This window comes from Gossypium hirsutum, chromosome A12 (assembly GCF_007990345.1).
Source record: "Gossypium hirsutum isolate 1008001.06 chromosome A12, Gossypium_hirsutum_v2.1, whole genome shotgun sequence".
NCBI classification, from domain to species: Eukaryota; Viridiplantae; Streptophyta; class Magnoliopsida; order Malvales; family Malvaceae; genus Gossypium; species Gossypium hirsutum.
The window spans coordinates 10131819-10157577 of record NC_053435.1 but is presented as its reverse complement, the minus strand read 5'-3'; the positions used below and the strand labels follow the sequence as shown (position 1 = coordinate 10157577).

Here is a 25759-nt window from a genome sequence, read left to right as displayed (position 1 = left end):
TAGTTGAGGTATACCAAGGTGTTAGAGGTAATCTAAAATAGCATCATTCTTATTTTGACCATTCTAATTTTTTTAATCAATTTAGTCACTCTAATTAAGATAATTGCTCGAAATGGTTTGTGTCGTTAAAAAAATTCGCTGATCCATTAACGAATTCTAACATGACATTTTTCTTTTACTTTTGACTAAAGTTAGGGACCATTTTATAATTAGTCCAAAACACATGTTTATTTATTTATTTACAAAATGAAGATTTCAATAGTGGAATCATTAACATTTGAATGAGGACAACGACAAACTATGACCATGTTCATGAACCCATCCTTTCCGATGATCCTACCTGTTAACATAATACCACCAAATACCCTACACCATCAACAAAAGCATTAATTTTCAATGGTTTGAATTTTGAGATTTAGAAATTAAGTTCCATCTGCTCTTTCCATTATCAGCATAATAAGTCATCCAAGCTCGCATTGGCTTCGTATGTTGTAACTTCATCGTTATCCTTCATGCTTCCGTAATCTCTCTTCTCTTATTAATAATCTCCTGTTCATTTCAAAAATTCAAATTCGGAGATGCTTTCTTTCAACTCCTAAAATATTTATTCATTTTTGCATCATTTCATTTTTTTTAAAATTTTAAAGTCAATAATATACATCCTAACAAGCAATTTGTTCAATACAGTGAGACTGCCATCAATGCCTCTTTACCACATATTCTACTGAGCCATCATTTTCTACAATCAAAAGACTAAATCATAGGTTAGCACTAAAAGTTCACCCAAAATTTTGCTTAACATCTAGTCTCAACCCAGAAACCAAACCGCCCCATTTCTTTATCTGTCTTTTTTTGTTAAAAAAAATCAATATTCCATCCTTTCTAGTCGGCTACAACAACAACTCCTTTAAGTCAAGAAAAATACAACCATTTTGCTTAATTAATTAATTTAGGTTTTAATTTAATTAATACAAAAGTTGGACCTAGCTGAGATGTTCCCCTTTTACAAACAGTCAAAGTAGATACTCTCATGTTTTCGCCATTTAAATACAGAATATTTTTGGAGTAAGTAAAAAATGAAGTTAAAAGTAAAGATATTTGAGAAACAATAACAGCATGTTTGGTTGGATGGAATTGCTATTCCATTCCGTCACTATTCCGTGCGCTTCAATAAAATAGTAGTTTGCTTCACCCTTTAAGTGATTCCACAGAATGGCTATTGTACCCTTATTCCCTCAGCTTCTGTAATAGGCATTCAAGGGTTGGGGGTCTGAATTGCTATTCAACGCCAGAACCGTAATAACATTTTCACATTTTTAGACCAAAATAGTCTGCCTCTCTTCTTCTCAAAATTCTCTCCAGATTTATTCCTCAACATTTATCCCCAAATCAAGTCAAACATTCATTCGCCCTTCATCTTCATCTCCCCAAATAAATTAAAGGGTACGTTTTCTTTTTTTTATCTGATTCACTTATGTTTTCCTTGTTCTCTTCTACATTCAGTGAAGGGGTGCTCTGAGATTAGATCATTTTCCTTTCTTTGGCTTTTTATGTCCATTCAATTTCTAGGGTTTTAAAGGCTTGGATCTCTCTTTCATTTACCTTTTTTTTTTGGTACATAGCAAACAAAGAGGTTTTTTTACTTTTGGTCTACATTTATTCCAATACTAGCTTTTATTCAAGGTCTACTCTTGATTTCTTGTTTTTCTTGCCTAGATTTTGCTTGCTTGTTCGATTTTGCCCCTATTTTTCTTGCTTAAGTTAAGCTTGATCTTGATGACTATCAATTCATTTTCTCTTATGTTGATTGACGAGAGCTAAAAGGTAAAAAAAAAGGTAAATTATTTAATATACATATATGTATGTCTTGAACTAGATTCTGTGCTGAAGAAAGAAGCTGGATTTTCTTTTTGTAATTTTGAAAATTATAGATTATTGGATTTTCATTGCTCTCTCATTATGTTTATTCTACAGTTGCTTCTCTTTGGCTCTTTGGACTTATGCAAAAGGCTTTCCCTGTAGGATGGAGACAAAGTGCAAAAGGGTCAGGTGTTATGCATCATTGAAGCAATGAAGTTGATGAATGAAATAGAAGTAAGTTTTTATTCTTTCTGCTTGGAAAAATATATAAAGGTTTTGTCATACAAATGTTAACATTTCTTGACTTTTTTTTTCTTCTTGTTATTATATTAGAACTTCTATATCCTAAATATAGAATAAAATAGACTTATTTAAATCTGAATACTGAATCATGGATCTAAAGTTTGAGATAAAGCCCGAAGCTTTTGAAGACTTGAAGTGTCTTTCAATTTATGTCTTCAGTGCTCCAAATAAAATATGCATAGGAGTTAGATTACAAATATCTTTGTTGGGCATAAGTTGTTAGGACAGCTAATGTAAGATGCTGGACAAATGTGCAATTCCCTTCCATAAAAGAATCAATGCCTCTGCTGCTTAAAGCATTGTAAGAGTGAGAAGGAATAAGATCTTATGTGTGCAATTTTTCAGAAATAAATTGGTTAAATACTTCCTTTAGATTAATAGTAACAGTGCCTTTTGTGTTTAGGTGGAGAAAATGTGCATACGTAGCTTGTGATCCAAATGGAAACATTGAAACGAATATAAACAAAGATACCCCCCAAAAAAAAGATAGAATGAGAATGACTTTAAAAAAAAAAAGAATTAAAGTTGATGCAATCATATATAAACTGGGAGAAAGGATGCTTTAATGAATTTGGTCATAAGCATGGTTTAGATGCTTTCTATTGAAAAACGATTTTTAGTATCTGGAAAAAAAAGAAATGAAATTTAAGTGTGGGACAATAGTATGCTTTAACAGAGGCTAAATGGAAGGAAAAGATACGTGTAATTGGCTCACGAGTTTTGCTTTTAAGATCTTTAGGATTCTTGAATATGTAAGGCCCTAAGGTCAATGCTGAACAGAAACTTAAGCAAGCTTGACTGGTACTTTTTTGGTTATCAAGATACTCTGCTGCAGGTTTCAATTAGATAGCCAGTTAGTTTTCCATTTTTTGATTGAACAATCATGCTCCCTTGATTAAACTTTAACCTTAAAGTGACTTTAGATTAAATAGATTCCATATTAGTTCTTCCTCTTGGAGCATCCTCAACAACTAACCTGATAGCTGCATTTTAGTTTGTTTGGCCAATGAGTGATTACCGCCCATAATTATTGCACTTGGCAGTTGTAGTATCACTGCAATCTGTTGTACAGCCCTTAATCAATTTTTTTGTTGCATCCATAGTTTATTAAAATTGTCAGACTATCTCTTATGTGGCTAACTGTAGATGAAAAATCATTGTTTCAATAGGCATATAAATCAGGAACCATAGTCGAGATTCTTGTAGAAGATGGCAAAGCAGTCAGCGTTGGTACGGTGAGTATTCTTTGCTAGCTTGATTCCAAATAATGTATATGGATTGAGGGATGGGTATGGAATTGTGGATTTGAAGTAAATTTGATTGTTTTTGTCCTTTTTGGTTTGGTTTTTTGTTGCTTGGACCTTCTTTTTTGTCATATTTACAGCCTCTGTTCGTGATTGAACCTTGAAATAAGACTATCAAGTAGCAAAGTAAAAGGTGGGAAGGATAGGCAAGAGAGCAGGTTGAGTTGGTGGGATTTTCCGTCCTGGTAATTTAGTTTGGATTCATTAAACGGGCAGCTTCTTTTGTAGTCTGGTAGCTTATTATATACTTCTAGTCTTACAGCTATAGCAAATAAAAATGTTATTCAAACAAATGTTATTATATACTTCTAGTACGGGATACTTCATGCTTTTTACTTTCCATTGTTCAAATAAAAATGTTAATTCAAACAAAGAACAAACTGAGTTCAAACAAAAAAATGATTGAAAATGAATATGATTAGATAGCGGCTATTGAATATGATTGGCATACTTTTGAATATGAAATTAAAATATAGAATTAAACTAAAATCAAGTTCAAATAAAAGAAATAATAAGAAGGCCAGTAAAAAAAATTGAAATTTTAATTAGCTTTTATGAGAAAAAGTAATTAATAAAAATCTGTCGTTTTCTTTTTCTTTTCCTAAAAATACATTAAAGACATGGTTTTTTTTTTTAGCTTTACAAGTATCTTCAAACACGGCTTGGGCTAGTATCAATGAAGAAATTTTTAAAGAAAATCAAAATGACTAGTAACTAAAAGAACTCTTCAACCGAGTAGAGTAATTAAATTATTTATTTCACTAATGATATTTTAGCATATTAAATATGTATTGCAGTTTAAATTAATAAAACAGATTATATATTATGATTTTTAATTCATATAATAATTATATTAAGAATTTTAATAAATTATATATTATTTTATTAAATTATATTTAATAGTAATTATGTTAAAATATGGTTAAATTATTTATTATTTTTATTAAATTATTTTTAATAATAATCTTATTAAAATTTAATAACAATAACAATAATCATCTACTTAAAAAAATCTACCAAGGGTATTCTGGTCATTTTAGTTTTTTTCTTATGCTATTACAACATCATTTCATTCAACCAAACACAATAATACTGGCTTTTTTACTGAAATAAATTAAAAAAATTATTTATCAATATAGGTTGTCAGCCTGATTATATACCAAAATAGGGTTTTTTTCATTTGCGCCTATCTGACAGGCACGATTCATTATTTTATATTAATTTTTTTAAATAAAATATTATTTTTTTATTTTCGGATCATTATGACCAGCGTATAGATACGAATACAAGTTGCGCCTACCTGAGAGGCGCGACTAATTGAGCCTTTCTCTGAGGCGCAAATGGTTATGCCTATCTCAGAGGCACAAATGGTTGTGCCTATCCCAGAGGCGCAAATGGTGGGGCCCACACGCCTGTTGCTTACCTTTTCCCCTATATATACCCTCAAAAATAAAATGAACACATAAACAAAATTTAGCATAGCAAGTTGAACGGAAATAAGAAGATAGGGAGAAGAAAAAAAGAAAGGAAAACAAGGAGGAGTATAAGGTAAATAGAATGTAAAGTTTTGTTAGTAATTTTATTATTTGAAAGCTATTTTGTTAGGTTATTAATTTTGTTAGCTTCTGAATGAAAATTTTTGCATTAAAAATTTTATTTATTTTTTTTGCTATTCGAAACTGTTTTGAAAATTTTGAAAATTTTTTAACAGATCTAGTATTAAAGATGGAGAATCAGATTTTCGTATGTGTTTTTTTCGATGGAGAAATTTTGACAACAACCGTGGGATATATATTTGAATGTCGCAAACAAGTAGCAATGAGATTTAATAGAAATATCTCGTTTGATGATATGAAGGAAAAAATTAGTGAAAAAATTCATAGACGTTGTGGGAGAAGGATCTCGAAACTTTTTTACAAGTTTCCAGTTTCGACGGATCCCATAAAATTCACCGAAATGGAACTCGTAGATGATGAAGACGTGGAGACAATGATCGCTCTTTATTGTGGGACTCGAAGCAACCAAAATGTACCGATTCAGTTATTTACTGAGTTAGCTGGTATAGAGGCAACTGAAGATCCCACTCTATTAGGTGAAGAAGATGGAGCTCAAGAGCCGTGTATGGTGGTTCTGATATCGTACGTTGATAGTCAATCAACTATACACATGATCGACATTGATCTTAATGCTGCACCTGAGACTGATGTGGTTGGTGATGATGTATACCATAGTAGTGATCCTTCTGATCATGAAGTCGATAGTGAGAGTGATTCCGGCGTAGATGAGGTCCCGGATGATATTTACGACGAAGGCGTGAATGATGATGGAAACATTAATGATTCTTCGGTCGGGAACCAAATTCGTCGTATTGTGATACACAATAATTCTGGGGTACACATGTCTCGGATAGACCCCGATGCGGTGTACGTAGCTGAGTTTTCGGAGTACCTTGAAATACTAACTGCTCACCGGATGGCTGTATATTCTAATCCTGAGGAGTTGTTCGTGGGCCAGAGATTCGAAAGTAAGGAAAATGCATTTTTGCAGAAAAATGCATTTTTGCCATTAAGCGGTAGAGCATGAATATATCGGTAGACTATAAAGTTGTAACGTCTAAACCGACATTATATATTGGAGAGTGTTGGAGGTCAGCGGAAGGCTGCAATTGGCAGATACGAGCTGCATTTATCCAGAAGTCACAGATGTGGGAGATACAAAAATTTGTTGGGCCTCACACATGCACTTCAACACGTATGACAGAAGATCATCGGAAACTTGATTCCAAAACTATTTGTACATGCATCATGCCAATGGTGAAAGACATGCCTACCATTGAAGTTTTGGTACTGATTGTCGAAATGCAGGCACGATTCCAGTATTAAGTATCATACCGAAAGGCATGGATAGCTAAACAAATGGCAATGGAACAATTGTACGGAGATTTTGATGTATCGTACAATGAGTTACAGGGATGGATAGCCGCTAAGAGGGAGTACGTGCCGGGGACTGTCATTGAGTTGTAGACACGACCTTATTATGAGCAGGATAACCAACTACAATCAGGAAAAAGAATTTTTCATCGGATGTTCTGGACGTTTGATCCATGTGTGTGCGCATTTCCCCACTACAAGCCGTTTGTGCAAGTAGATGGGACCTGGTTATATGGAAAATATACACAGATCCTACTTCTTGCGGTTGCTTAAGACGACAACAAGAACGTGCTCCCTATAGCATTTGCCATCATCGATAAGGAAAACATGGAATCGTGGGAATTCTTCCTTACCAACGATAATATTTGCATCATCTCCGATAGAGGAAAAGGATTAATTGCCGCCATTAGGCATTCCAGTGTGTCATGGAGATCCGTTTACTGCATCCGACACATCGCGGCTAACTTCCAGCGATATTATAAGAATGCAGACTGGAAGAGACAAGTTGTGAGAATGGGTAAAAGATTACCTTATCTTTTCAATATAAGTTTTAATGTTTTAGGGCAATGTTGTAACTTATCTTTTCTTAATACATATGCAGCGCACGATCTAGAGCCACACATTGTTCTCCAAAGAATAACTCGACTTGAGAGCGACATGAAGGGTCAGACGAACACATCTTTTCGACAGTAGTTGGGTACTATAGGACCGTGGCAATGGGCTTAAAGTTTTGACGAGGACTTTCGTTATGGTCAAATGACCACAAACTTGGCGGAGGGGATCAACGTTGTGTTATTAAAAATACGACATCTTGTGATTTCATCTGTCTTCTCAACTACATTTTACAGGTTGGCTACCTTGATGCCAAGAATGGTTAACAACAAGTCAAACAAATGGAGGCGGGACACGTGTTTGTAGAAGATGTCAGGGATGCAATTGCTGCAAACTGTCTGATGGCGAGGTCAATGGCTGTAGAAGTATATTCACGACGTAATGAAACGTTTCAAGTTACTGAGACTATCGGTCGTCGACCTGGTATACCACCTAGATCCTACGGAGTTGATCTTCGAAACAGACGATGTGATTGTAGGAGGCTTCAAACACTTCATTATCCATGTGCACATGTTGTGGCAGCTTGTGCTAAAGTTTCACTCAATATAGAACAATTTATCGATGAAGTGTACACCCTCGAACGCACGTTGCGTGTATGGGAGAACGAGTTCCCCGTGCTTCTTGACCTATCTACTTAGGAGGTACCTCTAACGACCTTCGAGCTTGTCCCAAATAAAGGGTTACGTAGGAACCCGAAAAGTCGTCCGCAATCATCCAAAATCCATAACGAAATGGACATTAGGGAGAAATTTGACTGGAAGCTGTGTGGCGTATGCAGATTAACCGGTCATAATCAAAGTAAATGCCCACTCCGAAACTACCATGTTGGATAATCATCGCAATCGGGTAGAAATTAAGATGTAGTTCATTACATGTTAAAAGGATTAAGTCACAAATTTGTCAACAATTTGTTGCAGTTAATCTAATTTGACTTACATAGTTAGTATAAAGTTTATTTATTTAAATAATAAAAAACCATAAAATTGATAAAAAAAATGACAAAAAAGTCATTATATAAATATAAAGTTAACTATTTAAATTGCAAATAAATAAATAAATTGATAAATAAAATGCCAAAAAATTCATTACATAAATATGAAGTTATTTACATTACAAAACCCCCTAAAATTGATGGTTTGATGGTGTCGTTCTAGGAGTATATTTTTGTAGAGCTCGACGTTCACGTTGCGGGCGATTACGGTGATCAACATTCTCTTCATCCGTATGTGGGGGAGTACGAAACATAGATGAAAAATCATATGTCTCAATCGCCATCGATGAACTTGAGCCGGGAGGAGAGGAGTACGGTGATTGATATGGGCTGGGAGGAGTAGAGTACGGTGGTGGATACGAGCCAGAAAGAGTGAAGTACTGAGGTGGATATGAGCCAGGATGACTGGAATACTGATGTGGTAGTGGGCTGAAGATATCAAACTCTGAATGATATCCGTGGCCTGACGAGCCTGGAAAATAGTCATCTTCCCAAATCTGGATGATAAGAACTATCTCTAGAGTGTAGTTCCGGCTCTGGCTCTGGTGCATGATGCGAATCTGAAAAGGGTTGCCCAATTCGTGTCGTATGCGGAGGGACTACCATTGACTGCCCACCAAACAAAAATGGTTTCTCTATCTCACATTACCACTGTATGTACTCTAACGAGGGCTACAGATCCAGAGCATGATCCATCTGAGGTACCTTCCCTAATCGGTTGTTCCACATTGTAATATATTCTTCATGCACTTCCCCCCCTCCTGCTCATCCCATGATATTCCCCAATTGTACTGGCAGTGTCGGGATATACTGTATGCAACCGAACTGCCAGAGTACTCGATCGTCATGATACCACTCCACTATATGAAAATTGATAACAAGTGCGCTAATGCACCATAAGTTTGAGCGGACGTGGGCAGATGAGGGAATAACCGCCATAATTTCTGAAACAGAATACGGCATCCAAACGAACTGCACAATTAATAACATTTTTATATTAATACGGGTCGAGTGAGATAGAATAATAAAATTAAGTTTATATTGGAAAAACTTACCCCCTTTCCAGCACGATTCTCAATCATCAGACGGTATATCGGAACCGTGTATGACCTCCCGATACCCGAATTAGTGCTCCATCTACGAAAATAAATTGTTAGAACAATATAATCCGAAAAAAAGTCAACTAATTCTTATAATGAGTAAAAATTCATCACCTATTAACAAGTAGAAATATATATGATTGATGACTAATGGATGCCAAGAATGGCATCCGGTAAAGTGCCACAACTGCAGCAGTATGAGGCATCCGTTTATGTCTATCGCAGAAGGATTTGTCGTCTGACAAAGTTCGCGATACAGTATGGCTAACACTGCGAACCCTCAACTGTATGAACGGGTGTTATGCAAATTGGATAATAAGGGTAAGTACATCAAGTAGACCATACTGCCGTTTGCATCTGGCATGAGTACACCCCCTGTAAGGTGCATAATGTAAGCTCGAACGGCCTGCATCACCTCTCATTCATTGAAAGTACTCAGCAAATGCTCAAAATTGGCCTGTAGCCATGAAAACCTCAAATTGGTAAATTTTCCCCCACTTGGCGAGCGTCCAAGTAATTCATAGAGATCAAACTTACGCCCGTGACCATATTCCCGTCGATGGGAAGCCCGAGCTGTAGTGCAACATCCTCTAGAGTGATGGTACACTCCCCGCATGGCAAATGAAATATGTGGGTCTCCGGACGCCATCGCTCGACTAAAGCGGAAATCAAGTCGTATCGCAGATCAAAAGTCCGGATAATGCCGCTGATCTGAACCCGGCTAATTCCAAGTATGGTATTAGGCGTTTATCTGGCAGAAACCCTACACTATTAACACAGCCCCTCAATACGCGGTATTGGCCTTGGTATTATTAAATTAGCAAAATAGTTAATACAATATAATTTAATTCTGCAAATAACATGAGTATCAAATAAAAATTTTATTACCATATCATTAATAGTACTTGATATGTGATTATTATTATTAATCAAAGAACCTATTTGCTGCAAATATGCAATTAAAAAAATGAATTCATTTAATTTGTTTCAAAAAATATAATAAATTATTTCAAATTTCAGAAACAAAACACGGTAAATATCTAATAATTTCCCATAATTTACCTACAATAAAAAAATTTATGTTAGATTACATTAATAATATAATTAAAATTAATATAAACTATGTAAACATAAAAACATACAAATTAAAAAAATAAAAATAGAAATAGAAAAAATTAAAAAAATAAAAATAGAAATAGAAACATACCTGATTAGTTTGTTTCAAACAAACAACCTATAAAAATAACAACAAATTTAATCAATATTTTAATAAATCAATAAAAATTGTCAAATAAATGAAAAATCAAATAAAATTACACTGCATAACAAATACTTTATAACTTTTTCAAATATTGTATTGAAAAATCAAACACATGAAAATTAATTATATATACTAGTGATTTGAATTAAGATTTTATAACTTTTTCTAATACCAGTAATTCTCAAATCCTTAAATCAAATGATAATTTATAAATTTAGAAGTTTTTAATTAGACGACATATAAATGAAGTATTTGTTATGCTCCTATAATTGGTGAATACAATATTAATATTCTAGATTTTGTAGCACGTGAAAGTTACCAATCATATTGTTTCTTTTATGGTCCAATCATATTGTATGTATATGCTAAAGTTTTAAAAAAAATGGGTTTGTATAATTTTTAACTTGATTTTCAAATAAATAAAAATAATAATCATTCTTTATGGACTCGATCCCCTATAAATGAAGCTCAGTAAGCAAAAAAGAAAGATCGGTGTTTGTTTAATGCAAGCCTGTGAGAGAGAGAGAGGGACTATGATAATTGGTCTATCTTTTTTATATGTAATTTTTTAGTAAATCCTTAAATCATTCTACGAAAATCAATGGAGGATGTGAACGAAAATGGTAGATAGCAGTAGTGGGTGTCTTTGGTCTCCACTCCATAAATTGATATTACCTATAATGCTGAAACCATCATACAGAGGCAATGCCATGATTTAACATCAAAATAATATATATATATGTTCATAACTAAATGCAATTATTTGTTTAATTTGTTTAAATATGTGAGTCGATATTATGCTTCTTCAATAATCAGACTTAGTTACATTTTATATGATATCTTAACAGAGTATTTTTAAATAATATTTGCAAGATAGAGTAAGCAAGCATCCACATTTGCTTAGGCTAAATATGAATTTTCATTGTTTGGCCTAAAATCAAATAATAACATACCAATACTTAACAATAACTTAAAAAATTTAAATGACCTTAAACATCATTTGTCCAAATTCATTTTCAAAATGAAATGATTTTTAAATTTTTTATAAACTTATATGTTAAACTCACCAAATACTAAACTAAACACAACAATTTATAACTTAATCCTAAATTACTAATAAATTAATTTTAAAATAATTACAAACACAAAAAAATTTAACATAATCTTAAATTACTAACAAATTAATTTTAAAATAATTATAAAAAACAAAAAAATTTACATTCATACAAAATATTAATCCAAAACTATAAACACTAAACATAAATATTTTATAATTAATAATTAATAGCAAAAAAAAATCACAATATCTTAATTAAACTCTTTAAATTATAAACAAAATTATTTACTAAAAAATACATTACCTTTTTATTTTTTTCTTTCTTCTTCTTCTTCTCTTCTTTTCCTTTCTCTCTTTTCTTTCTCTCTTCCGGTGTGTGGATGGGGTTTGGGGGACTATACTTATAAGGTCCCCTATTTGCAACTTTTTCCCATTGAAGGGACTAGACGGCAGCATGGTGCAGCAACAGCTACTGGCAGATGGAGCTGGGGAGGGGGCATGTATGCAGAGGCTGCAGGGAGGCACTGTGCGGGCAGAAGGGCCAGCGGCGTGGGCGGCATGCAGCAGCTGAAGGGGGACTGTGCGTGCAACCCATTCGCGCCTAGCTGCCAGGCACGATTAATCGCGCCTATCCGACAGGCGCGACCCGTTTTTACCTGTATTTTGACCCGTTAAACCGTATTTTTACCTATATATATTTAAATATTCTTAATAAAAATAAAAAATAATATTTTATTTAAAAAACAAAAAAAATTAATATAAAATAATGAATCGCGCCGTTAGATAGACGCGAATGAAAAAACACCCCATTTTGGTATATAATCGGGCTGACAACCTATTTTGATAAATAATTTTTTTAAAAATTTATTTCAGTAAAAAAGCCCAAGAATACTATTATAATTCTATTCCATTCCATTCAACCAAACAGTTGAATTACTGATTACAGCTCTATTCCATTACAGCCCTATTCAATTACAGCCCTATTCAATTACAGCCCTATTCCATTACAGTGAACTAAACGTACTGTAAGTTTTTTACATTGAGAATTCGTAGTCTTTTCCAAGATTTTTTTTATCTTTCCTCCCATTTTTTATAACTTCAGCAAATATATCATCATTTTTTCTCTCTTCTTTGCCTGTTCTTGTGTTTAACTAGTGAAAATTAAGCCTTTAGCTATTGGTGGTGGTAAGGTGGTCGGTGGTGTTATATTAACAGGTAGGCTTATTGAAAAGAATGGCGCCATGGTCCTAGTTTGTCGTCAGTGTCGTTAGGTTCCCTTTTCTTAAAAAGAATTCAAATGTTGATTATGTCACCATTAAAATCTTCATGGTACAAATAAACCAAAAAAGTGTTTTGGACTAATTATAAAGATGTCTTACGCTTTGGTCAAAAGCCTAAAAATTCCACGTCAACAATCCATTAGTGGATTAAAGAAATTTTTAACGGCAGTGATCAATTAGAGCAATTATCTTAATTAAAGCGACTAAATTGACAAAAAAAATTAGAGTGACCAAAATAGGAATGACGTTATTTTAAGGTGACCTATGGTGTAGTTTACCATAATTCCTTTTAGCTAAGTTTTAAATACTTTTCCTCTAGTGAACCCTAATAAAATACACTTGGATGCTTGAGATTCCAACTAAACATCATTCACTGATTTGTACTAAAGTGCAACCAACCGACATACCAAACACTTAGGGCCCTTACTATGCACTTGCATGCTATGCCATAAGACTTTCTAAATTAAAATTCAATAGTGATTACATTTTTACTATTTAGTCCATATTTATGGTTTTATTACTTTAAGGCCCTTGGTTGATTTGCTATATAAGTCCTCTTGTATTTTCTAAATTAAAATTCAATAGTGATTACACTTTTACAACTTAGTTATTGTACTATATTTAACAACTTTCTCGATTTTATTTCTCTGAAATTGAATATTATAATCTTATACCAAATACGTCAACTCTTCGATTGATAAAGTCACCAACTTTATTTACGGAATTCAAGTTTGAAACCGCATATTCCAATACTGGCTAAAAATCAGGTCATTACAATTCACTTGTGATGTTCATAATGTGACTTACCTCAATCATGAGTAAGTGACATGCTATGTAGGGGTGAGTATTCGATCGAGTCAAGTCGAATCAACTCAAAAAATTTCGAGTTAGTCGAGTTGACGAATCCTATTTTAGCAACCGGACTCAATTTGAATTTTTTCGAATAAGATCGAATCGAGTCAAAAAATTTCGAGTCAAGTTGATTTGAGTTAACGAATCTTATTATTTATACTCAATGTTGCGTTTACATGAACCATTTATTTAACTAGTAAACGAAGTATAAAATTATTTAACTATATAAACAATATAATAGTTTTGCTTTTTAACTTAATGAGTAAATATTTATCAAAACAACGTAGTTTTGCCTTTTAACTTAATGGTTTTGACTTTTAACTTTAGAAAAGGTAAACATTTATCAAAATGACATAGTTTTGCCTTTTTTTATTTGGATTTTCGGATAACTCAAATTGTATAATTCATATTCGAATTAAACCGAAAAACTTAATTTTTTATTCAAGTTGATCCAAGTAACTTAATTAACTCAAATAACTCGAACTATTTAATTTAAAATTTGAAAATTTTATCAAGTTTTTCAAGTTGAATCGGATTTTGCTCACCCCTAATGCTATTTGTGTTTGACTTGTATACTTTGATGTTTTGGTAGCTTGTGTTCAATTGATAATGGAGTCAAAAGTTGGTACATCGGATATGTGACTTCTGCACGACATAACTTTATTTACCATAGTGAAACCCATAACCTAATAAAAGGTAAATGATATTCTCTCATCGACATTACATGATAGATGAATAATAATGTGGCCACAGTTCATCTTTTTTTAAATAAATTACTTAATTACTACTTTTTTTTAAATCAATAGACCGGGTATATTATTAGAAAAGAAGAGAAAAAATAACAAAAAGACCCAATAAAGACCCATGGCCCAGTATTATTACATCATACCTAAATTCAAATTTGACCACATTAACTTGTATATTAATGGGGCCCTCTTAAAAAACTGTAAAGGAAACAAAAAGCATTAAATGATTCTGACGGAAAACAGGAAACTAAATATCTACCCAGTCCATTTAAACGGCTGGCTTCCATTATTATTCATTGATTTGTCATTTCAAAGCACCCATCTGTTCTGACGATAGCTATTATCAAGAATAAAGCTTTTATTCGCTATCACTTTTGAAATCAGATTCCTCATCTCCTTCTTCAATCTGGTCTTCTTGACCATCTTCCCTCCGAGTCAAAAGGATGCCGATTCAACTCCTTTCCCACCAGGTAAGAGATCTCTCCTCTATCTAGAGTATTCTTTGCGAATCTGTGTGCTTGCGAGTTCTCTGATCTATGAATATGCTGAAAGACAATCTCTTGAAAATAAACTTTCTTGTTCTGAATGTCTTTTATGATCGCTCCGGTCTCTGATTTATCTGTTGAAGACGTTTGACATTTTTTAATTATTGTTTTAGAATCCCCTATGATTTTAACCGATTATATACCCATTGATATCCCTAACTTTATGCATTCCAAATATGCAGACGCTTCTACTGCGAACGGGGAAGAAACATTGTTGTGAAAGGTCGATTTTAAGACCAGAAGCTCGCTTGTCAGGCCCCAAACCACCAGGCCTGTTGCTGATTTGAAGTTTCGAATGTTGAACGCCGCATCGAACTAGATTGTTATTCTCGGTATGTCCTCTTGACCTCTGTGATTCTTGTTTGTGTTAAAAGGATTCGGAGTTTCTCTTATCCCTTCATTTTCTACCATATACCCCTGTATTCGATGAGCAAGTTCTTTACCTGTCGTTTCCTTCCTCTCATGAATGAGTTGAATTCTGGAAAACTAGATTAGCCATAAAGCAATACAGAAAAGGCGAAATTGTTTCGCAGTTCCTCTCTTGAAAACCCACGTAAGCCACTCCCATATAGTTTGATTCATATTGTTCATGACCCAAGATAGATGTAAAAAATGCCACACTTCTGTTGTTACAGGGCATTGACAGAAAATATAAAGACTATTTTCAACCCAAGAACGACAACGGGGACATCTGTCACTTGCAGAAACTCTTCTGTATCTGAGATTAGCTAGATGAGGGATGAAATCCCAAGAGATTCGCCAAATAATTATAGTGATTTTTGAAGGAAGCTGTAAACCACATAATTTTTTATAGAAATCTGTAGTTTCTGTTTGTATTAAGAAATTACTAGATCTGGATTAGCCCCTTGTAATAGTTTATAGGCGCTGCGAACTGAAAATTCCCTGGACAGTTCTCCTTTCCAGACTTGAATATCTTCATGACCCGTCTCTGCAAGTGGGATCTGTAAAATTTTCTTTGCAATTTCTGCTGAAAAGGTATTGTAAATCAAATCCGTATTCCACTTTTTGTTCGAAATGTTAATGAGATCCGAAACTGATTGTAACTCCTCATTTTTTGGTCTGTTGTTTCCTTCAACTTTTTCGATCTCCTGAGCCCAACTATCATCCTAGATTGAAATGTTATCCTCTCTGTCCACTCTTTAGCACAATCCTCTTTGGAGAAGTCCCTTTGCAACCCAAATGCTCTTTTAGGTAAGTGAAGGTAAATTTCCCAACTCTGTATTTAGAAAATTTGATCGCGGATAGTATTTTGCTTTTAAAACTCTAGCCAACAATGAAGTTGGATAATTAATAAGACGCTAGCCTTGTTTGGCTAAAAATGCAATATTGAATTAACCATAATTTCGAAAACCTAATCCACCATTTTCTTTCAAAAAACAAAGGTTTTTCCAAACGCACCAATGGATACCTTTTTTTTCCATGTCCCTTCTGCCACCAGAACCTCGCAACAGTACTTTCAAGCTCATCACATAAAGCTTTAGGTAATAAAAAACAAGCCATCGTATAAGTAGGTATAGCCTAAAGAATGGCCTTTATAAAAATTTCTTTTCTGCCCTAAGATAAGAACCTATTACTCCAATTATCAATTCGCTTTTTGAGTCGATCCTTTAGATTTTGAAAAGATTTTTTTTCCCTCAACCCACCATACTTGACAACATTAGGTATCATTCTGGTTCATTCGAGCTGCGAACCCCCAGTAAATTGACAAATAATCTTCTATCTTCCTTCGTAGTATTCTTACTAAAAAATACTGTTGATTTGTCGAAGTTCATGCTTGACCCGAACACGATCTATATTCGCGTAAGATGTCCTTGAATAAGTTTGCTCCCTCGGTTGTAGCCTCCCCAAATAAAATACAATCATCGGTAAATAGAAGGTGGGAAATCAGTGGACCACTGTTACTAACCTTAACACCTTTGAAAAACCTCTGATTTGTTGCAAGTCTTAATAAACTCGAAAGACCTTCTCCACATAAAAGAAATAGGAACGGGCTTAGAGGATCGCCCTGTCTGAGACCTTTTGTGGGTAGAAACTTTTCTCCAATATGCCCATTAATGACCACTGAATAAGAAACAATAGTTACACATTTCATAAAAGCATCAACTTATTTTTTATCAAATCTCATTTGTATCATTATCTCCCTTATGAAATTTCATTCGACTCTATCATATGCTTTACTAATGTCGAGTTTAACTGCCATATATCCTTTCTTCCCTAATCTCTTATGTTTTAGCATATGTAATATTTCATAGGCTAATAAGACATTGTCTGATATTGATCGTCCTGGCACAAAGGCACTCTGCGTACCATCAATACATTTCTCAATAACTCCTCTAAACTGATTTGCGATTACCTTAGCCAAAATTTTGTAAAGTACATTGCATAAACTAAATGGCCTAAACTGCGTCATATTAGAAAGATTGGAAAGTTTCGGAATAAGCACTATATTAGTAGAATTAATTGAACTTACCTCAATGTCCCCATTCAAAAGTTGAAAACAAAAAGAGGTGACTTCCTTTCCAATAATGTGCTAGCATTTTTGATAAAAAAAGCCTGGTAATTCGTCTTCCCCTGGTGGCAAACACTGCTTCTTGAATCTCCTTTTTTGTGTATGGTGTTGTAAGTTATCGATTGTCTTCCTCATGCACACACCGATCAATTCCTGTCATCAAATGGTCATAGTTTCCCCTCTCCACTGTAGAAAACAAATTTAGAAAATAAGATCGTGCAGCCTCCTCGATTCCCTAAAAGCCCTCCATTTCTCTCCCATTTTCATTTTGCAACCTATGAATAAAATTTATCCTTCGGCGCTGCGAAGCTTGATTGTGAAAAAATGCAGTACTTTTATCCCCAAATTTCAGCCAATTTAGTCTGGCCCTCTGCTCCCAATAACGTTCATCATTCTCAATCTCAAAATTTAAATGAATTTTCGTGTCAATCAATTCGGCTAAATTTTCGTTATCGCTATCAACTTCAGCCAGCTCAGCTAAATTTTCCAGTAGAACTTGTTTTTTTTATCCTATTTGCTTGAATTTGCCTAGCTCACTATTTTAGCCCATTTTTTAAATTCTCCAGCTTCTGTGACAAATCCCCTGAAGACTTCTCCCATAGAACCTTAACTTCAGTAAGGAAAGAATCCTCCAAAGCCCACCAAGCTTTGAATTTGAAAGTACAATTACTCAACTGTTCTTTGTTCATTCTTGTATTAATTAAGAAAGGGTAGTGGTCTAAAAAAGAGTGTACCAGGTGTTGAACTTTCACCACCGGGAACAAAGTAATCTATGCTACGTTAGTAGCACCTCTATCCAATCGTTATTGTATATTTGTCTTTGGTAAATTACCTCTCTCCCAAGTGAACCAATTTTTAGAAAACCAATTTCCAGAAAAACCCACGTCATTCAGTTGGCATTCCTCCAAAGTTTTTCGAAATAATTCCATCATTCTTTCATCTCTAGGCATCCCTCCTTTTTTCTCAAATCCATACATAATTTCATTAAAGTCTTCGCAAACCAACCAAGGGATATCCACGTCAGAAATCAAACTTTTCAAAACAACCCATGAATCGATCCTAGCTTGTACGTATGGGGATCTATAAAATCTTGTAAATCTCTAATTGGTTCCTGATTCTTTGTCTTCAATCACCACATCAATATGTCTTTTAGAAAAATTTTGGAGTGTAATATTAACATCATTCCTCCAAGCTAAACACAACCCGCCTCTGTACCATCTGAATCAACTTCAATACCATTCACAAAACCACAACTTCTATGTACACGTTCCATCTGTCTTTTACAAAGCTTTGTCTCCATAAAGAAGACAATTTGGGGATGATGTGACTTCAGAAAATGCTAAAGTCTACAAATCATTTGTGGGCTCTCCAAACCATGAACATTCCAGCTTATGATTTTCATTGGGCCTGGTGGGCTTACCTTGTGGCAGCCGCCGATGATACAAGATTAAAATCAACCATTCTTCTACTCCTTGCCATTGCATTATCACTTTCCTTCTTTCCTGTCGAATCTTCCATCTCCCCTTGATTACGCTTTTTCCCCTCCTCATTTATTAAAATATCATCTTCTAAATCATGTCTCATGGCAGTTTGCATCTGATCCAGCCAATTTTTCTCCCTCCTTTCATCAAGAGATGGCGTTCCCCCTTCTATGTTAAATCCCAAATGTGGATCAATAAATTGCCCACTTCTTTTTTTATTTGTCCCCTCTCATGATCTACATCCCAAAATCCTATTATCCTGTCAGCTGCCTTCCCTTTTTCCTGAACCTTTTTCTTGTAGCCATATGTTATTCATTGATGTAGCTCTTCGAGATTGTGCTCTTAATGATAAATCCCACCCCATTTTAGCAATTTCCACCCCTAGCATCATTTTTGCCTCGCAAAAAGAGTCGCCATGCCCCAAGCGTCCACAATAGAAACAGAAAAGTCATAAAAGTTCATACTTAAATTTGACATACGAACATCTCCCATAACACATCCTGTTTCTTTCTTTTCAAAAGGCACCGAATATCAATCTGTACTCTTATTCCCATGTAATTGTGATTTTCTTTCCCCAAATTTGATCCAACATATTATAAAAAAACCCTATAAAATTTCCTAGTTGTGTTGCTACATTTTCAGAAAACAACCCAATTGGAACATCGTGAATTTGTACCCAGAAAGGAGTAAGAATTAATGGTACTCTTAATGGATCATCCTTCCTTTTTAATCTGTAAAGCACCAATAAATGATTATTAAAAGTCCACGGTGAACCCTTCAAAACCCTTTCCATGTCCATATTATGAAAGAACTGAAAAAGATACCTTTTTTCTCCCAGATCTCGAATTTGAACCCACGAACAGGATGCCACAGGTTTGTCATAGTACTTTTCATGGCTGGAAAGTGGATTATACTGGCTGTTAGGAAGTAACCTACTAGTTGGAACTCCCCCACTTCTCTTTCTGTGCTCGGTTCTACCTGGATTTGCAAAAATTCTTCTTCATTAAGTGTCAGTTAGGCTAATTTGGCTTCCATGATTGCAGGTTTGATGGCCAGAAAACGATACCAGTTCTCTCCAAATCGTAGGAGTAAAAGAGGTTAAGGCGCCGAATGCAAATTGATAAACAAAAAGGAACAAAAACTAGAAAAAACAAGAAAACCTAATAACTCATACCAGAGGCGGCAGACAATATCATGCTAAGGTAGCAGACTTTACTTAATTACTACTTTTTAGTAATTGAATTTTCATAAAGGAAGATACAATGGGTACTGTAAAATAAAATATGATTATATTGGGAGAACAACTTTGTCCTAAAGAGATAAAAGAAGATATATTTAGAGAACATATATGACAATGTCATTGAACAAGCACTTAGAAAGTAGCTTTTGTAATGATATATAATGGGCAAAGCTTAGTCATGATACTTTAGTGGAATGACTTCATGATTAAATAATGTTGTAATTAATAGATGGAAAGTCGAAATTTAATTACAAATCATTTGAGTCCTAACTATATATGTTTAATCGGCCCTTCAGTTAGCTCGGTATAACCTTGATAGTTTGCATTAATTGATGAAATGGAAAAGTGAGACGACGAGTTAGAGAAATAAATCGCATGTATCACTATCCGCAGTGAATGTGTTTTCTCGCTATGAACAAGAGATGGCTTGAAAATTAATTTATATATTCGAATTATTATTTAATTAATTTGAAATTAAATAATTGAAGTTCGAAGTGGAAATTAAATTAATTAAGTCACCATAGTTTCTCAATAATAAATTAATTAAATTAATTTTTTCATAGATTTTAGTATGGTAAAATTGACATGACTTTAATGGAATTAGAATTGAGTTGAGAAAATAATTTAATTAACATAATAAATTATTTTAATTAATCAAATGAATAAATAATATTTTGAGTATAGGAAAAATATTTGTTAGACTAAGAAAATTATATGAATTTAAAAGACCAAATAATATATATAATTAACCTGATAAATGACGAGGCCCGAATTAGGCCCAATTTAATAAGTAGGGGCAGAAAACTCTAGTCTTAGAAATGGTTGTCCCACCCTTATCATACACACTACTTATGGGAGTCTTTTTCCTATTAAAATATTATCATTCAATTTCATCTTGTTTTATTGGAACTTTTTTTTTCTCTATAAATAGAGATTAAGAGCTATGACAAATATACACCTCTCGTACGTCGATATTCTGTCAAAATATAAAGAAGTCATTTTGCAAATAAATTCTATCTTTTGATGGATTTAGTCTTTCGGTTTCTAGCCTAAAAGTTTCACACGATTTTTATCGATTTAAGTATAAAGCCTATACTCTAGCAAACTCAAGTAGGAGACAAACAAGTGGTTAAAAGTTGAGAATAATTTAGTCTGTCTCATCCAAAACATAGATATAATCCAGATAAATGAGTTTATTGGTATAAATATCACAATAAATCAAAAGTTTTAAAAATCTTATGTGCATTATTTCACTATTTTTCAAATTGATATTTGAACAATTTCTTGTCCTCTAGGTAAAGTGTATTGTTTTGGTCATTTTGAACCCATCGATACTCATACTTAATTCCAGACACTTCCGATCACCAAAAAATGTTTCTATATAATATTAAAGCCTTTAAAATGTTTTTATATTACTTTTATAATTTTATTTAAGTTGTTTAAAGTCTTTTATTTTTTTTATTATCTCAATTTGAGTCTAATTAAAAAAATTTTAAAATAAACCTAAACCTTTTCCACCATTGTCAGCATCGCCTTTACCTTTGCCACCAAAATTCCTATCACTGGAGCCTCCAAACCCATTGCTACCACTGGACCCATCATTCGAAACTGCTGACACTTATGAATAATCCAAACTCACTTGCCCAACTCCAATCTTGTGAGCACCCCAGTCCCCAAAACCCCAAAGCAAAGGATAGAAAAGAGTTAGGACCCCCCCCCCCAAAAAAAATAAAGAAAATAAAAGAAGACAAACTACAAGGGTTTTTCGGGTTCCTTAAAACCAAGCCTTCATTCGAGAATTAGAATGGACGAGAAGGAAGACTACGACGAGGATAGGTTATAGTCTAAGAGTGGGTTTGGATGGACGAATGAGTGCGATGCGGTGTGTTTAACTTACTTTTTGTCTCACACTATAGTATCATTACAGTATTTAATCTCACTACCACTGTTGTTTTTTACACTAACTGCAGGTAACCACACTACTCATCTAAACCCACCCTAAGACATTGATCCATCGAGCGGTCAAGACGACTAGTGCCATAGGCAATAACAATCATTCAGAGTGAGCTCAAGAGAAATTGTGCCTAATTTCAAAGAGAGGGAGAGGGAGAGAAGGCCAACTAATTGGTGGCTTTCTAATTGATGATAGTGCTGATGTTGATGGCGAGGTACCGAAGTGATTTCTTTTTAAAAGTGTTTTTGGGTCAATTTTCATCTTCTCAAAAAATTACTTTTGGGCTAATTTTTGACTTAGGAAAAACATTTTTTTGTCAAAAAGTAGTTTATTTAAGAATGTTTTTGTCCAAAAGTGCTTCTTACAAGTAATACTAAATACACCCTAAATAGAGAAATGCTAAGAGTTTTAAGGCTTTCTTAAAAAAGGAAAAAGAAAATGAGGAGTTAAAAAAATTATTTTGTATAATGTTAGAAAAATAATCTACAAAAATTAGATTAACTTCTTATTTGATGGAAAATACAATTTATTATATATATTTAAAATTTATTATATTTTCTGAAAATATTTATGTATTAAATTTTTTTTACTCTTTTAAAATTAAGATTAAATTAAGATCATATGTAATGTTAAGGATTAATTATAACTAAATTAATATAATTTATACAAATTGTGAGCTAAATTTATTATTATAACATTTTTTAAATTATCACATCACATTTCCCTTAAACACTTAACCACAATTTAAAAAAAAAGCCAACAAAATAAAATTAACTTGATTAATTGAGTGATCAATTTAAAACATTTGACAGTTAGATGACTAAAAAAGAAATTAGACCATAGTTGAGTGACTTGCCGTGTAATTTAACATTCTAAATTAAATGAGACACGTGGCCAGATCATGGAGCGTTGATGTTTGATTTGATAATAACAAAATAGAGAAAGAGAGGAAGAGGGACGAGGAAGAGGGACAGACAGAAAGGTAAATCGCTAAGGAGAAGAGGAAGAAGAGATGGCAGTGAGCGCAACAGTGATCGGAGCACTTCTGGGACTGGGCACCCAGATGTACTCCAACGCTCTACGCAAGCTCCCTTATATGCGACGTCCGATTTCTTTCTTTTCTGTTCCTTTATATGGTTGCCACTTGTTCCTAATTTGAAACCCTAGACTGAAATTGAAATTTAAAACGAAATGCAGATCCGTGGGAGCACCTGTTGGGGATGGGTCTGGGAGCCGTGTTTGTTAACCAGCTTGTGAATTGGGACGCTCAGCTCCAACGGGACCTTGACAATATGCTCGAAAAGGCCAAGGCTGCCAACGAGCGCCGCTACTTTGGTTAGCAATTCTATTTTCTTTCATTCATTTCAAGACCTTCGATTCTACTACAAGTTGCTAGTTCCTTTTTATCTTATTTCATTGCAGAGTTTTCTATTTTCTAAAACTGAGCCTTAACTTTTATCAACTTACCTAATCAAATGGAATGAAATTAAAATTAAACTAAACAACTAGTATGATCTGCAATCAAATTTATCCTCATCCATTTATACTATTAGGTTGTGTTTGATTCAAAGAATCTTACATTCTCTTCTCGGTGGTAATGTAAATGTAAGATGTTGGAACGATATTCTCATTTTTGGATTCCGAAAATTATTTTGAGAATCCAAAATTTATTTTGAGCTGGTAATCTTTTTTTTCCAATAGTGTTAAGATTTGATACTATAGGATAATCTAAATATGAAATATTTCAGGCCGATTTTCTCCTTTTCTTTTATATAATTTTAATCAATTTTACCCTTTTAAAAAAAGAGTCATGTCTAATTAAACGAAGAAACTATTTCTTCAAAAAGTGAACTAGATAAGTTTTTTATTTTTATTTTATTTGTTCATTATGTTCATACTTTCTTTAAGTTACAACAAAATAGACCAATAAGTGCAGCCAGTTTTCAGAAGCAATGTTCTTTATTTTTCTTCAGAAAGAACCAAAAAGAGGAGCAATGAACTGATCATAAAATACTGGTCCAGAAATAAAAAGGAAAAAAGATAATAATATTATATAGATTTGCTATTCATATGCATTAAGTACCATACCATGCTATCATACTGGTTTTTGCTTTAAGACTTAGAAATAGAATGCTTATTAGTAATGATTTCTACCCATCAATATATAGTAGTTCTCTCATTAGACTTAGATGATGAAATATGAAGTTGATATTGATTTAAAAACAATTTAGTAATATTGTGTTTTTAGGTAATCTTACATTTTTTCAATCAAACAACAAAATTTTATGTTCTAGCCGAATGAACTAAACAGAGTAATGTAAAATACAGAGTAATATATTAAGTACTCTTACATTTTGGTAATCCTATTACCAAAGGTAATCTTATATTTCGTGGACTAAACACTTCCCATATTGTTCTTATGTCAGACTGCTCCAGATCATGCGGCTTTGCCTTCGCATGCTATGTCATATCCTTGTTTTTCAAAATTCTTTTGATGCTATTTGTACGTATGCATGCACTAGAATTCCCCAACCCAAAGTGACCCTCCTTTGAAAATACCAAGCTGGAACCAGATATTTTGTTTTCATACTATCTTTCTGTTAGCTGATAAATGACAGGAGTTTAACAGTTCAGAGCTTGCTTTATATCAAAGCTTAAAGATTTAAAGTTACATATCGTATTTGCTTGCACACCATTGTTTTGATATAAAATTCCTCCCTCTTCTTTTTCAACTGCAGATGGAGATGATGATTAACGCTTTCGCCCTATCATCAGATAAGATATTCATGCGCCAAGCTACTGTGGTCATAAACCGGTTCAGATTGTGAGTGGGTGATTTTGGACTCTTTTTTTTGTTTGATTTCAAGCCTGTTGAACCTTCTTTTGCTTTTATTTGTCTGTCGAATATAAGCTTCGATGCTTTGTGGTTTTGGCTGCAAAATGCAAGTGCTTAAATTGTAATAATTAATAAAAAATTCAAAGTGATTAAACTAGAACATTGGAAGTTTTGATCATTGATTAGGATGAGGAATTGAAATAGCAATGGAGTTGCAATTATGCCATTGTGTTTTACTGGCTCAAAATTGCTATAAGTTTCAATAAAATATTTTTATATTATGTAATTTTAACTCAATTTGTGTTATTATATAGAATTGTGATTTTTTTTTTCCAGAATTTTTAATTAATTATTTCAAAATTTTGACAAAAATGATGATCAATTGTTGGAAAGTTAAAAGAAATAATAAAATTTAAATTTTTAAATCTTAAAATTAAAAATATACATAATCAGTTTCATTTCTAATTTCTAATTTATATATTTAATTATATAAAAAAATACAATATCTAATTGAAAATTTTAAAAATAATATTTTATATATGTTAAAGAATGGAGGATATTAATTATTATAAATGCTTTTTTATTTTAAAGTTAGAATAATTATATATCAAATTTAAAATTAAAACAATTTTATTTTAAAATTGGAAATGTACCCAACCAATTTCATTGTAAATTTCAAAATTATTTTTTTACGTATCTAAAAAATGCAATTACAAATTTTAAAATTTTAAAAATTATTTTCTATATGTCCTAAATAATGAACTGATAGTAATATGTTTTAATTAATTGATATAACTATTTATCTAATCGAATAGATATATTAAAATTTAAATTACTTCTCATTGGATTTTCAATTTAAGACGTAGTTTTAAATTTT

At 33.1% G+C, this 25759-nt stretch overlaps 1 protein-coding gene and 2 long non-coding RNA genes across 5 annotated transcripts; all 3 read left to right on the top strand.

Moving 5' to 3' along the window:
- The first annotated feature begins 1172 nt into the window (after positions 1-1172).
- On the top strand, positions 1173-3788 carry LOC107927477 (uncharacterized). The gene is made up of 4 exons (XR_001692455.2): positions 1173-1443; positions 1975-2094; positions 3333-3398; positions 3548-3788. It is a non-coding gene; the product is annotated as an uncharacterized lncRNA (long non-coding RNA).
- Positions 3789-14519: 10731 nt separating this feature from the next.
- LOC107927483 (uncharacterized) lies at positions 14520-22077 on the top strand. Of its 3 annotated transcripts, XR_005906115.1 has the most exons (5): positions 14520-14766; positions 15024-15394; positions 15477-16053; positions 19896-20054; positions 22063-22077. It is a non-coding gene; the product is annotated as an uncharacterized lncRNA (long non-coding RNA). The 3 variants fall into 3 exon arrangements; XR_001692457.2 differs by lacking the exon at positions 22063-22077 and having other exon boundaries at positions 19896-20362; XR_001692458.2 differs by lacking the exon at positions 22063-22077 and having other exon boundaries at positions 15477-16063; positions 19896-20362.
- An 866-nt stretch (positions 22078-22943) lies between these two features.
- On the top strand, positions 22944-25103 carry LOC107927490 (uncharacterized). Its single transcript, XM_016858568.2, has 3 exons — positions 22944-23149; positions 23244-23381; positions 24785-25103. The coding sequence occupies exons 1-3, from the start codon at positions 23059-23061 to the stop codon at positions 24799-24801; spliced, it is 246 nt and encodes an 81-aa protein (XP_016714057.1). The 5' UTR covers positions 22944-23058; the 3' UTR covers positions 24802-25103.
- Positions 25104-25759: the final 656 nt, after the last annotated feature.

Bases quoted from the DNA above. Each gene is read 5' to 3' on its own strand.
- LOC107927490 (XM_016858568.2), top strand. From the start codon at position 23,059: ATGGCAGTGAGCGCAACAGTGATCGGAGCACTTCTGGGACTGGGCACC. The intron at 23,150-23,243 runs GTCCGATTTCTT...AACGAAATGCAG, and splicing joins CAAGCTCCCTTATATGCGAC to ATCCGTGGGAGCACCTGTTG.